Consider the following 12,161-nt stretch of genomic DNA (forward strand, 5'->3'; position numbering starts at 1 on the left):
AGGGATTTTAAGGCTACTGCTACAAAAATAATGTATTCCAATTTAAAATAGAGCTATAGTAATACGCATAATAAAAAAAAATCGATCCAACAATCTTCCAAAATCACCTTTGTATGAAAACTCCTCTCACCCCAAATACGAGGCACTACGGGGTGAGGTGGGTTTTCCTCTTTATCGTCAAAGTTATGAAATGGAACTACCCAAAATAAAATAAAAACAGAGTCTTAGTAATAGGGTCCCTTTGGGTACGGAACCCTAAAAACTAAAATACAAACGTCCGGAACACTTATTATATACACCATTCAGTTTTCATATGTAAAAATAAAATGTAATCGAGGTTTGAATTTCAGTTTTGACCCTACTCACCCCATTTTACGGTACTTAATCACATAGTGTTTTGTATCAGGAAAATAAACCTTTTGTAAATTTTATATATTTTGTATGAATTAAATAAATAACATCAGTACCTATCCACATACCTACCGAGTGTTTTAATAATTCAAACAAGTAAAATAATAACTTGATTTTTTACAATTAATTTGCTCGTTTCTGACTGATATTCTAAGTAAGTTCAAATATTTCAGTTTTTTTTTTTAGTTTTTGATACAGGTTATTAAATTTATCCAAATTCCTCATTATGCTATTTTTCCTCGCGTTTTGATAGAATAGTAAGCTACTGGAAATCACGGATTATTTCCAAGGCCTTGAGATGGTATCGACGAGTTTGTAATTCAGATCGGTACAGTTGCAAATATAAAACTGTTGTCACTAGTGCATCCTATGAATCTTTAGTAGGTTGGCGACACATATTGAATTTTATAACATAATCTGGCTAAATAAGGAAATGAGCAATATTGTTAAACCATAACAAATGTGTAAGGTCGTCTCTCAAAAAGTTGGCACCGCCAGGTTAAAATTTATGTTTTTCAAAAATTTTGCATTTTAGCATTTTTTTTATTGGGATCGTTAAAAGGCAACTTAAACTATTAGAAAATGTGGAAGGGAAGCAATTCCTTCAATTAGTTTAGAAGATATAGGCGTTTTAAATTCAGGTGAATGATATCAAGGACAGGTGAAAGATATTTTGTCTCCAGGTTATCGATAGTAGAAGCAGGTTATCGAGAAATAAGTACAAATTCCAATGAAAATATTGACAGGTTATCGAGAGGCGTCATTAACCTGTGTCCGTTGCCGTTAACCTGCTTTCTTGTCATCATTCACCTGTAATGAGTGTCATCCACCTGTCCACCACATCATTCTCAATGCCTTCTAAAAATAATAAAAAAATGTGTCATCTTCTACAAAAAGGGACCTTATTGTCCACCACGATGATTACAATTTTGGATTCTGACCCACCTCACCTTCGATTCGATTCCCAATTTAACAACAAGTTTCTGTGAATAAGTAAACATTCCATCTTGCTGTCCCTATTCACCCTGGCAGTACCTAGTGGAACTCAGGTTTGGTGCAACATAGACACACGCTGTTTTGGTCAATCGACACGTCTTGATGAGGACTTGGGAGGGCAGTACCCAAGATAGAGCTGATGCTGAACCCTCGCAGCACCTAGTGGAACTCAGGTTTGGTGCAACATAGACACACGCTGTTTTGGTCATCCAGCACGTCTTGATGAGCACTTGGAAAAGTGGTACCCAAGATAGAGCTGATGCTGAACCCTCGCAGCACCTAGTGGAACTCAGGTTTGGTGCAACATAGACACACGCTGTTTTGGTCATCCAACACGTCTTGATGAGCACTTGGAAAAGTGGTACCCAAGATAGAGCTGATGCTGAACCCTCGCAGTACCTAGTGGAACTCAGGTTTGGTGCAACATAGACACACGCTGTTTTGGTCATTCGACACGTCTTGATGAGCACTTGGGAGAGCAGTAGGTACCCAAGATAGAGCTGATGATGAACCCTCGCAGTACCTACTGGAACTCAGGTTTGATGCAACATAGACACATGCTGTTTTGGTCATTCGACACGTCTTGATGAGTACTTGGGAGAGCAGTACCCAAGATAGAGCTGATGCTGAACCGTCGCAGTACCTAGTGGAACTCAGGTTTCGTGCCAGGTCAGGTCAGGTCAGGTCCGGGTTCAGGTTCAAATAAGAGCCGGGATCCAGATCCAGGTCCGACTCCGAGTTTGAGTCTAGGTCCGGGTCCGAGTCACAGTCCGGGTCCGAGTCCGGGCCCGAGTTTGGGTCCGGGTCCCAGCCCCAGTCCCAATCCAAGTCGAAATCTAAATCGCCAAACGTGTACTATGCGTCGTTGAAGAGTTCTGTTCTGATCATCATCAGCAGTTCCACTTCATCAAATGCGACAGTTTTTAATGAAAATGCTTGATTTTCTGATGAAAATCCAAAAGTCACTATACGCATGCCTTTAAGATTTGAGGAGTTCCCTTGATTTCTCATGGATCCCATCATCAGAACTCGAGATTGACAAAAATGTGGCTTAAAAACTTGCTTAACAAACCTAACGAAGAGGACAAATCGCCAAACGTGAACTATGCGCCATTGAAGAGTTCCGTTCTGATCTTCATCAGCAGTTCCGCTTCATCACAACAACAACACTTGACAATTGACGTGTAAACTTTACTTTGTGTTTATAAATAAATCATCTGAATCTGAATCTGAATCAAATTTCACTTTGGTGAATGTATATGCTTGATTTGTAAATAAAAACACAAAAATCACTATATGTATGCCTTTAAGATTTGAGGAGTTCCCTCGTTTGTTCATGGATCCCATTATCAGAACTGGGTTTTGACAAAAACGGGACCAATCTGTCTGCATATACATACAATAAAAAAAAAATTCAAAATCGGTCAGGTAAACAAACGTTAAGCATTAAGGTTTCAGATTATCATCATCATTCGCTTGCCCTTGCCATCTCATCACACAATAAACAAAATGAGCATGTTTTCACCTTTTTGCAAATCATTTTAATATATGTCTAAAACTAAAAACCCTCATAAGGTACATTTCCCGTGGGACGTCACAAATCTAGTTTGAGTATATGTAACGTGGATTTTAAATAGTTATCGATCACCTGTCATATGGCAAGTGAATGACGCTTCATTCACCTGCCATTGCATCATTCACCTGACTTTTTTGGACAGGTTAACGAGACTTAAAACAAAAGTACAAAAATTTCAATAATATGCAGCTTTAACAGACAGGATAGTTTTTATTCCTAAATTAACACACAAAAGCGATATAACCGCTATATAATTATATAGTTACGAGTATTAGTTGTGGTATCAGTGACATTAACCTGCCGCAAAATCTCATCCACCTGGCAGTTTTAGCCAGGTGGACGATATGCAGGTGATGGGGAAAATAGCAGTTATATCGCGAATACACAAAATGTATGCACTCCATACTTAGGCATATAAAACTAAACTATTGTTTACGTTACATATCTTGATAGTAATGCGATAAGTTACATAATTAGCAAGATATCGACGCCAGGATAAAGAGTACTTACCCATTACAAACTCCAATTTCTGATACTTTGTCGTTTGTGTTTTATTTGCGAAGCACAATAACCACGTCTTCGTCCTACCAGGTGATAGCTGATGAGTGACGGCTTCGGCTCGTGCGGAGTGAGACGGGAAAGGTGCGGTGGGGGTTATATAATCGTCGTGAACGTGACGCGCCAGGTGACTGTTAAGAATTGCCTTGGACAACCTTTGAAGTCGAATAACTTAAAATATAAGTATAATATTGTTATGCGATAGTAATACTTTAAAAGTTAAGGATATATGTTAATAAAATACGGTAATGAGGTTAAATTAAGTTAATAATTTGTGTGGTTTTCATAGCTTGGAACATCAGTACCTCGCGTTGGGACACGGCAGGTTAACGGATAAACGTAGTTACAATTTTTTTTTTTGTAATCAATATTTATTAAATCTTTTTCAAAGTATTAGGCCTCTGTGTAAAAAGTCTCTCTAAATATGTGTTAAAATTTTATATACAAAAATTATACATAATAAAAAAAAAGTTCTAACATAAACCTATTCACAGGTCGCCAACTTTTTGAGAAACGACCGTAATTAAAAGTCTCGCGAACCTCCCGCCAAAAAGCTGCTTAGGTAATGCTCTCATTTTGGACAAGCTGAAATAATAAATGATACTTGAAATGAACATTTCATTTAAGTTTAATACGATAAATGATTGTGATAATTCTCCTTAAGTCCCTAATGAGTATTTAATGGAAATAAAGAACTTACTTTACTTTATGTCTACCTATGTTTGGTACTCACTTTCTGTGCTAAACATTGTTAAAAACAAACAAAATAGAGCGATAAGAAGTTTTTGACCACCTCAACTGGTAAAGGCTCTCTTGATTGTTCAAAAACTGATAGCAAAGTTGCATTTTATTCACATGTGAGGCAAAGTAATCAAATGCAAATTTTGAAATGTTTTATGTTTGCTGGTAGGATTGGCTTTTAAATGACGGTTTTGATGGATTAACATTCATTTGGATTTGATTTGGTTTGATTTTGTTGGATATCTTAAAGTTAACAAGTATTATCTTCAGGTTGGTGTTGCGAAAATTTTTGTGTTTCACTCGGGGGCAAATTTTGTTCAACCCTCGTGCTTTGTTACCCTCGCAACGCTCAAGATTCCATTTTTCGACCACTCGCTACGCTCGTGGCTCAATTTTGGCAGCGGTTAAACAACAACTTTGCCCACTTGTAAAATAAAAACTATTGTATATATTACTTCTACTCACTGATTTCTTTGCAGTTGTTACAATTTCTAGCAACGAAAACTTACCAGACGTTGTTATTAAGCTCCATTTATACGTATCAAGAACTTGCATGCCATTTTCGTTAAGGCCCCAGTACACAATGGGCCATCGCCGGCCACTCCAAGGGACGCCTTTATGCGTTAGAGGGAGCAAGTGATATTGCTATCTCATTCTACCGCATGGCTGCGTCCCTTGGACGTTTTAAAATGATATAACTTCTATTAATATTTGGTAGGTACCTACCTATTACTCAGTAAGGAGACTTATCACAATCATTCTACGCTACGTATGCAACGGACAAACCGACACATACGAGGGTTGCACTGAAAATGTCGGGAATAGAGAAATCTGTCGCATCTAGACAGTCAATCTTTATTTTAATGCATACTTAAACTCAAACTGACCACGCATATAAATTTTCTTTTGAAAGTAATCATTCTGTAATGCACACGGCTCATAATCCCAAAGTCCTTTTTGTATGGCGATTTTGGGGCCTTAGTGGTTTTGTATGAAATTCGTGGAGTAGCCAACGGAATTGAAGTTTTTTTTAAATGTATATATATATAAAAGATTTTTTTACTGTTGTCATATGAATATTTAGGAATGTCGAAATCTGCCGATATGCAACTTTTTTGGCAGTCTTTTTAATTAACAGCACAAATGCGATTTTAATTTTTGACGTCGCTTTGGAATGACATGCTTCTTTAAGATCACCCATGGGATAAAATGAAAGTGACTTTCATATTTATTTTTAACTGCAAACGAGCGTACGGTGAACTCTAGTTCATAAAAAAATAACAGAAGCCCATTGTAACTTTTATTTATTCGCTGAGGGTATATTGAAAACCGTTTAAAAATATGATCCGAAAAATCACTTGGCCAAAAATTCAAATAATGTTCGACATACAATTTTCAAATTGCCAGTAATTCTTAAATACAAATGACAACCAAATGGAATATACCTTAAAAGTTTTATAAAGAGTTACATTTTTATAAATTATATGCCTCTTTCTATTATGTTATTTCTAAGTGTCCCATTCCCGAATATTTCAGTGCGACCCTCGTAAACCTGTCGCTTGTCAAGCGATTCTAAGATACTAGTTGACTCACTAAATTATGGCCGCAACTTTAGCATGTTTTTGAAATAAATTTGTCTCTGTTGACGTCGAGTAGGTAGATATACTCGTAAAATAATACAGTCATAGCTTCGACGTCTTCAAGCACGTGAGAAACAGGATCCCTAGAGGACACACACATAAACACATAAACACAGACACAGACTAAGTTATTGACAATGTACATTGTTTATTAAATTATTAGGTACCACCTATCAATTTAGTTGTTGCAAGTTAAAAAGTAATTTATTTACCAATAACAAATAAAGTGATAATAAAAACAACATTAAAATTTAACAGAACTTATAAATAAAAAATGCTCCCCAGGTCACCTTCGTTTGTTATGGTGCCCAGGAGGCTGGCAGCGTTTCCTTTTTGGATGGCCAGGCTTATTCTCTGGCCGAGGTAGCTGCCAGCCCTCTGGTCACCTGTGGTGTCGATGAGACGCTGGGACATTTCCTTAAGTAAGGCTTTTGCGCTAGGCCCCCACGGTCCCAGAGTCTCTACGCCAAATGGCGCAAATATGTATCCCTCACCGAGGACATATTTGCGCCGCTTGTTCTGTTGTTGCAAGTTATTATTTTAATATGATAAACACAATTATCCAATTTGTAGTACTGCGTATTAAGGGTTATTTATGGAGGATGTGTAATGTGTAGAACAGTGATGGCATGCATGAAGATCGGCCACCTAGGCATTAATTTGTTTAAGTCCTTTGATAAATATTTCTATGGTTATATAAAGATTTTACTACTTAATTAAGGACGGTTATAAATCATTTATTTACATACAATATATATACAGTGGTACAACTAAACGAAATTAATAACTAGCTTAAATCTAAAATAGGCCCCTGAGGCATTGTACCAAGGAAGGTACGGTTATTTCATGATCTGAGTCTGTAGAAAAATACTGCCTGTAAGTAGAACATTACAAATGAATTTCAACTGAACGCTGAATATTTAATAAATATTGATCATTCAAAATCAAGATTTAAAAGTCAATTCTACTAAAAACAACTCAAAATATGTAACGATATTTGTCAGTTTTTTCGAGTGTTTATAAATAATGTCTTTATAATTAAATAAAACAATATAAGTTGGTATGTATAAACGTTATGTATTATATAAATTCCTTACGCTACGTAAATACATTATGGCTCGCAATGTCAATCTTATACTTACAATAATTAGTTTATAATAGCTATGTATATTTACAAGTACCCATGATGAGCATAGGTTGTATGAGATAGTTCGCTTACTAATCATTAAAGATTATATTTAGCCCTAAGCTGAATTAAGGCAAAGATTTTATGAGGTATTAAATTTGTGCTTCGAATTTGATAGCTTATGTAGGTAGTTGGCGCTGTCCGTTTCCGTTCATTATGCGTACGGTAAAACATATGGCGAATTACACAGCGCCATCTATTTCAGCTGCCTAACTAGGGGATCTGATTTTAATATTCGCACGCTTCTGGTAAGCTTCGGTATCTCAGTTGGTAAAGAGCGATTGGACCGGTATTCCAGGTTGCAAGTTCGAGTCCTTCCATTTTCCCTTTAATTAAAAAAGATGTAATAGCAGACGAATCTGCTTAATAAAACAATGTTTATTATTGCAGATGATTGCACATTGTGGTATTTATAGCAAGAATTATAGTTTTATTCTGAATGTCATTCTAAAATAATAAAGTAAGCGAAGTATGAAAATGTAAGGCTGATGACACACGATACTATGTACAGCACATATAACTGCCCAAAGGCTGTGCTCTGCGAAGAGACGAAGGGAGCACCAGAGAGAGGCGCGCTTCCACGCGAGGCCGAAGGCCAAGAAACGCATGCACCGGCCTTAGGCCCTACGCGAAGCTCGGCCTTCGGTCTTCGCATTTAGGCACTTTGTGCTGTATTGGGTCTATTGGGAGCATAGACGGTAGAGTCACAGGGTAGACTTCACATATTTTTTTACTCTATCGGTAAAGAAACTCTACGTACCTAAGTTTCTCTAAAAGCGTAAGTCAATAACTTATTCATTTTTAATAACAACAAAAAAAGTCATAACCAGGTTTTTTTAAATTATTGATTATGTAGTACTAAGTAATACGTAGTTACACCTATAGATATAACTAAATCGGTTCGGATTAAGATATTAAATCTCTAGTGCATCTGAAATTATAATATGCATTATATAATGATTTGTATAAAACAGCAGTTAATATCTATTATTAATAGTTATTGCCACATTTGTCACTTAGCTACACAATTATGCAGATTTTACAACGTAATAACATTTATTTATGTGTGATTGGAAATAAGTAATTGCTTTAAATCGTAATTTAGTAAATACAAAATGATGCCATAAAACATTGGTCCCCCTCGCGGTTTAAAAAAAACAGTAAACATACATATGGCGAACAGGCGAACAATGATGTGTTTGATTTAAAAAATAATATAACTTCTTTGTGGATTCGTTTAACCATAAAATCAGTTTATTCTTCCAAAATAGGTTCTCCAAGTATTCTGTAACTAGTATCGTGTGTACACGGCCTTACATAATAATGAGTTAATGACTACAAGGCATGTTATGGCTTTACTTAAGTTACTAAAGTATCATTAATATTTACAATTTTAAATTATCTTTTTGGTGGAATGTTAGTGTACACTTTGTGTAAATATAGTTTATTCAAATGTCTTTACTCAAAGAATGGCACTTCTCTTGATTCTCGAAGAAAGTGATGTTTCAGAGAAGTCAGTCTAAAGTAGCTAACACACTATCGCACCGCACCAAGGTCATTGAGGGACGCACCCATAAGTAAGAGGGAGAAAGAGATATCGCTTTCTCCCTCTCACTTATGGGTGCGTCCCACAATGACCTTGGTGCGGTGCGATAGTGTGTTAGCTACTTAAAAGGCATTAATATACTCGTAATATCAGTGGTACCTTGCTGAGTCCGATGGTGGTGGATGAAAGTATAATTCCGATATCGTTTCCATATTGGTCCAGGCCGCGTAGCCAAGATGCCGATCGCTTACGCTCCGTAGCGATCGAAACGCAACTGTCACTGTCGCACTAATATGGAAGAGTGATAGAGAGACATAATGGTTTTCGTTGTCGAAGCGATAGCGATCGTAACCTTGGCTAGGCCGGCAGCTCAGCGGGAAACTCTTTTTTCGTCACCGAGTTGTGCTGGCAGTAGGCATAATTACAATACAGTTATTGTATGGGATAATGAGAACTTTACGTCAGTTGTAGTATTTACGTCCAGCAGTGACGGAGAGCAGGATTTGCCACAGCCAACCTGATGTCTCATTGACAAGGTGTCACGTATCAGTAGAAAATTTTACAGGCCCTAACTATTCTATCGCAGTGTTACGCTTTCTTCGTATTCCGCATTCCATTATTTTTGCGTGGAATATTGGGAACAGTTTTGTGTGAAGTGGTCCCTTGCTGGTTCCAATGGTGGTCCACAATCTCGTAGCGAGCAGGATACGCCACGGCTATGATGATGCCTCCTTGGCAAATATGGATCACATATCAACTAAAAATTTTACAGGCTTTGTCTGATCACTTATTTTTGCCTGGAATCCTAGACTTTTTTTAGTTCGAGTGGTTCCTTACAGGATGAGGTTTGAAGTGATAGCCATTGAAGAGCAACAACTATGATAATGATTGTCTCCCTGACAAAGTAGGTATCGCATAACAATTGAACATTTACACGGCCTACTTGTTCGCAGTGGTAAACGTTGGTTCTGTGGCTGATCATGATAGGACCGTGATTTCTGCACGGCAGTGGGGTCCTGAGGATTATTGTCAGTTAGAGTGGTTCCTCGCAGGGTGTGGTGGTGGCGGTGGTTGGAGTGCCGGATTCGCTACAGCTATGATGCTGTCTCCTCGTGCGGCTACCACTTGTGGTCTTTCTTCTGCGTCCTGCAACAGGCGACAGGGGAATTAAATAGGACATACATACATACATACATCACTGGCTCAGTGACCCAAAGAGGATCTTGGCCTCTGACACAAGAGAGCGCCATTCTGCCCTATTCTGCGCTACTTCACGCCAGTTTGGTTCCCGAGGGCGGACAGGTCTTTTTGGGCTTCGTCACTCCAGCGGTATCTGGGACGCCCAATAGGAGAAAGAATGTATTAATATTAGAGTTTTAATACCATTACCGATTGCAAACGGTCCGCTTGATGGTAAAGCAGAGTAGCATATGATCGTACACCGTATCACAAAGGAGGAGTTATTGGTAATTTGCACGAATTAGCCCTGCTAGGTGATTCTCAGGACTCGTTAGGTAAATGACAATTGGATGATAAAAAGTTATGTTATAATAAAATTCAAGCTTGGAGCTTTTGAACGGAGCAGAACATGTTCCGAAAATGAATAGAAAAGGAAGTATTACCGGTGGTGGTGTACTGGTGCTTGAGTAAGAACAGCGTGAGTCCGCGTCGTCGCTCTCTGCCTTCACGCCCCACCAGCTGCAACAAGCAATATCAATACTACAACGCGTGAGAACATATCAATAAGGTCCTTCTAATTTTGGCTCACGCTGCTCACGCACTGCACCCCGTTCTACCGAACTACAAGGAGCAAATAGCGTGATAGTGAATGCATTCAAGCGCATTCACCAGATCTGGGGACACAGAACAGAAGACGGAGGTCTCGTTAATACACAACAACAATGATGATAGATAATAAAATACCATATCCAACCAAGTGTGACTGAAAAGATATGTAGGTACCTTTTAAGAGGAAAGGGGACGGCCGCTTCTCCATACAAACGTAGTCCCCATTTTCCTCTCTGAATATTGACATTATGGAAAATATTTTTTCACCACACCAGCTCGGAAAGAATTACTTTGCACTTCAAAAACGAATAGCAAAGTTGCATTTTATCCACATGTGAGGCAAAGTAATCAAATGCAAATTTTGAGTTGTTTTCTTATGTTTGCTGGTAGAATTGACTTTTAAATGATAACTTTGGATGATAAATATTTAATAACATTCATTTGGATTTGGTTTGGTTTAATTTTGTTTGATATTTTACATTTAATATTTGCTTCGGGTTGGTGTGGTGAAAAATTTTGTGTGTCACTCGGGGGCTAATTTTGTTTAACCCTCGTGCTTTGAAACCCTCGCAACGCTCAAGGTTCCATTTTTCGAACCACTCGCTACGCTCGTGTTTCAATTTTGGAAACGTTCGCTTGCTCGGGTATCAATATTAGCACGAGTAGTTAAACAACAACTTTGCCCCCTTGTAAAACAAATAACTATTACATAATTCGATGTATATTAACAGTAGCTACGCCTCTACGTTTGACTTTTACCGATTTTTTGATTATTGTAAAAATTAGGAGCGAAAAACATATTAAACAAGTGCGAGTCGGACTCGCGCACGAAGGGTTCCGTACTATAAAAAAAAACAAAAAAAGCAAAAAGAAAACGGTCACCCATCCAAGTACTGACCCCTCCCGACGTTGCTTAACTTTGGTCAAAAATCACGTTTGTTGTATGGGAGCCCCATTTAAATCTTTATTTTATTCTGTTTTTAGTATTTGTTGTTATAGCGGCAACAGAAATACATCATCTGTGAAAATTTCAACTGTCTAGCTATCATGGTTCGTGAGATACAGCCTGGTGACAGACGGACGGACGGACGGACGGACAGCGAAGTCTTAGTAATAGGGTCCCGTTTTACCCTTCGGGTACGGAACCCTAAAAATGCTCCAAAATCTAATAAGAATTAAAATTTTGAAAATAATCAAACCTAGGGGCAGAACTGTGGTTGATGTACAACAAATGGTGTCACAATATTTTTAATAATGTTAATATCCAGAGAGGAAAATGAGGACTACGTTTGTATGAAGAGGTGATATCGAGAGGGTCGTTCACTTTCATCTTAATGTTAAAAGGTATCATATGGCAGTTATGGCAACCGCATCGATTTTTATATAAAAAGATACATCCAGTCCCTGGTTCCAGTTTACCTGTGATTTGAGTTGTTCCGTGCAGCGTCAGGACTGGCGCGGATGCCGTTACCTTCCTCGCCATCCTGCACAAACAAGAAATATATAATCTTCGTTCTCGTCACATCAGTGCAAACACCGAACTCCAATATCCAATTGGTGTAAATTGACAGCATGATTTTTTTTTCTTAAATATTTGGAAATTTTTGGATTTTTTGTATATCGAAACGAAACGGCTAATATCCATGTATAGTAGAGGACTAAGTTTTAGTTGAATTTTAGTAGTAAAGTCTCTTTCAATAGAACTTGCTAACTATGTAA

General features: G+C 37.8%; 2 protein-coding genes across 2 annotated transcripts in view; both read right to left on the reverse strand.

The window, feature by feature from the left end:
* The window catches only part of LOC134669492 (uncharacterized), a 245,804-nt gene that overhangs the window by 53,145 nt on the left and 180,498 nt on the right, over positions 1-12,161 (reverse strand). The gene's annotated exons all lie outside the window — the stretch shown is intronic.
* LOC134669288 (NGFI-A-binding protein homolog) overlaps positions 8,756-12,161 on the reverse strand; it is a 47,351-nt gene continuing 43,945 nt past the window's right edge. The window contains exons 6-8 of the mRNA XM_063526795.1: positions 11,862-11,926; positions 10,277-10,352; positions 8,756-9,800 (exon numbers count right to left, since the gene is read on the reverse strand). Coding sequence (XP_063382865.1) covers positions 9,684-9,800; positions 10,277-10,352; positions 11,862-11,926 — 258 coding nt within the window. The 3' untranslated portion in view covers positions 8,756-9,683. The remainder of the gene's footprint in view (positions 9,801-10,276; positions 10,353-11,861; positions 11,927-12,161) is intronic.

The sequence above is a fragment of the Cydia fagiglandana genome, chromosome 1 (assembly GCF_963556715.1).
Source record: "Cydia fagiglandana chromosome 1, ilCydFagi1.1, whole genome shotgun sequence".
NCBI classification, from domain to species: Eukaryota; Metazoa; Arthropoda; class Insecta; order Lepidoptera; family Tortricidae; genus Cydia; species Cydia fagiglandana.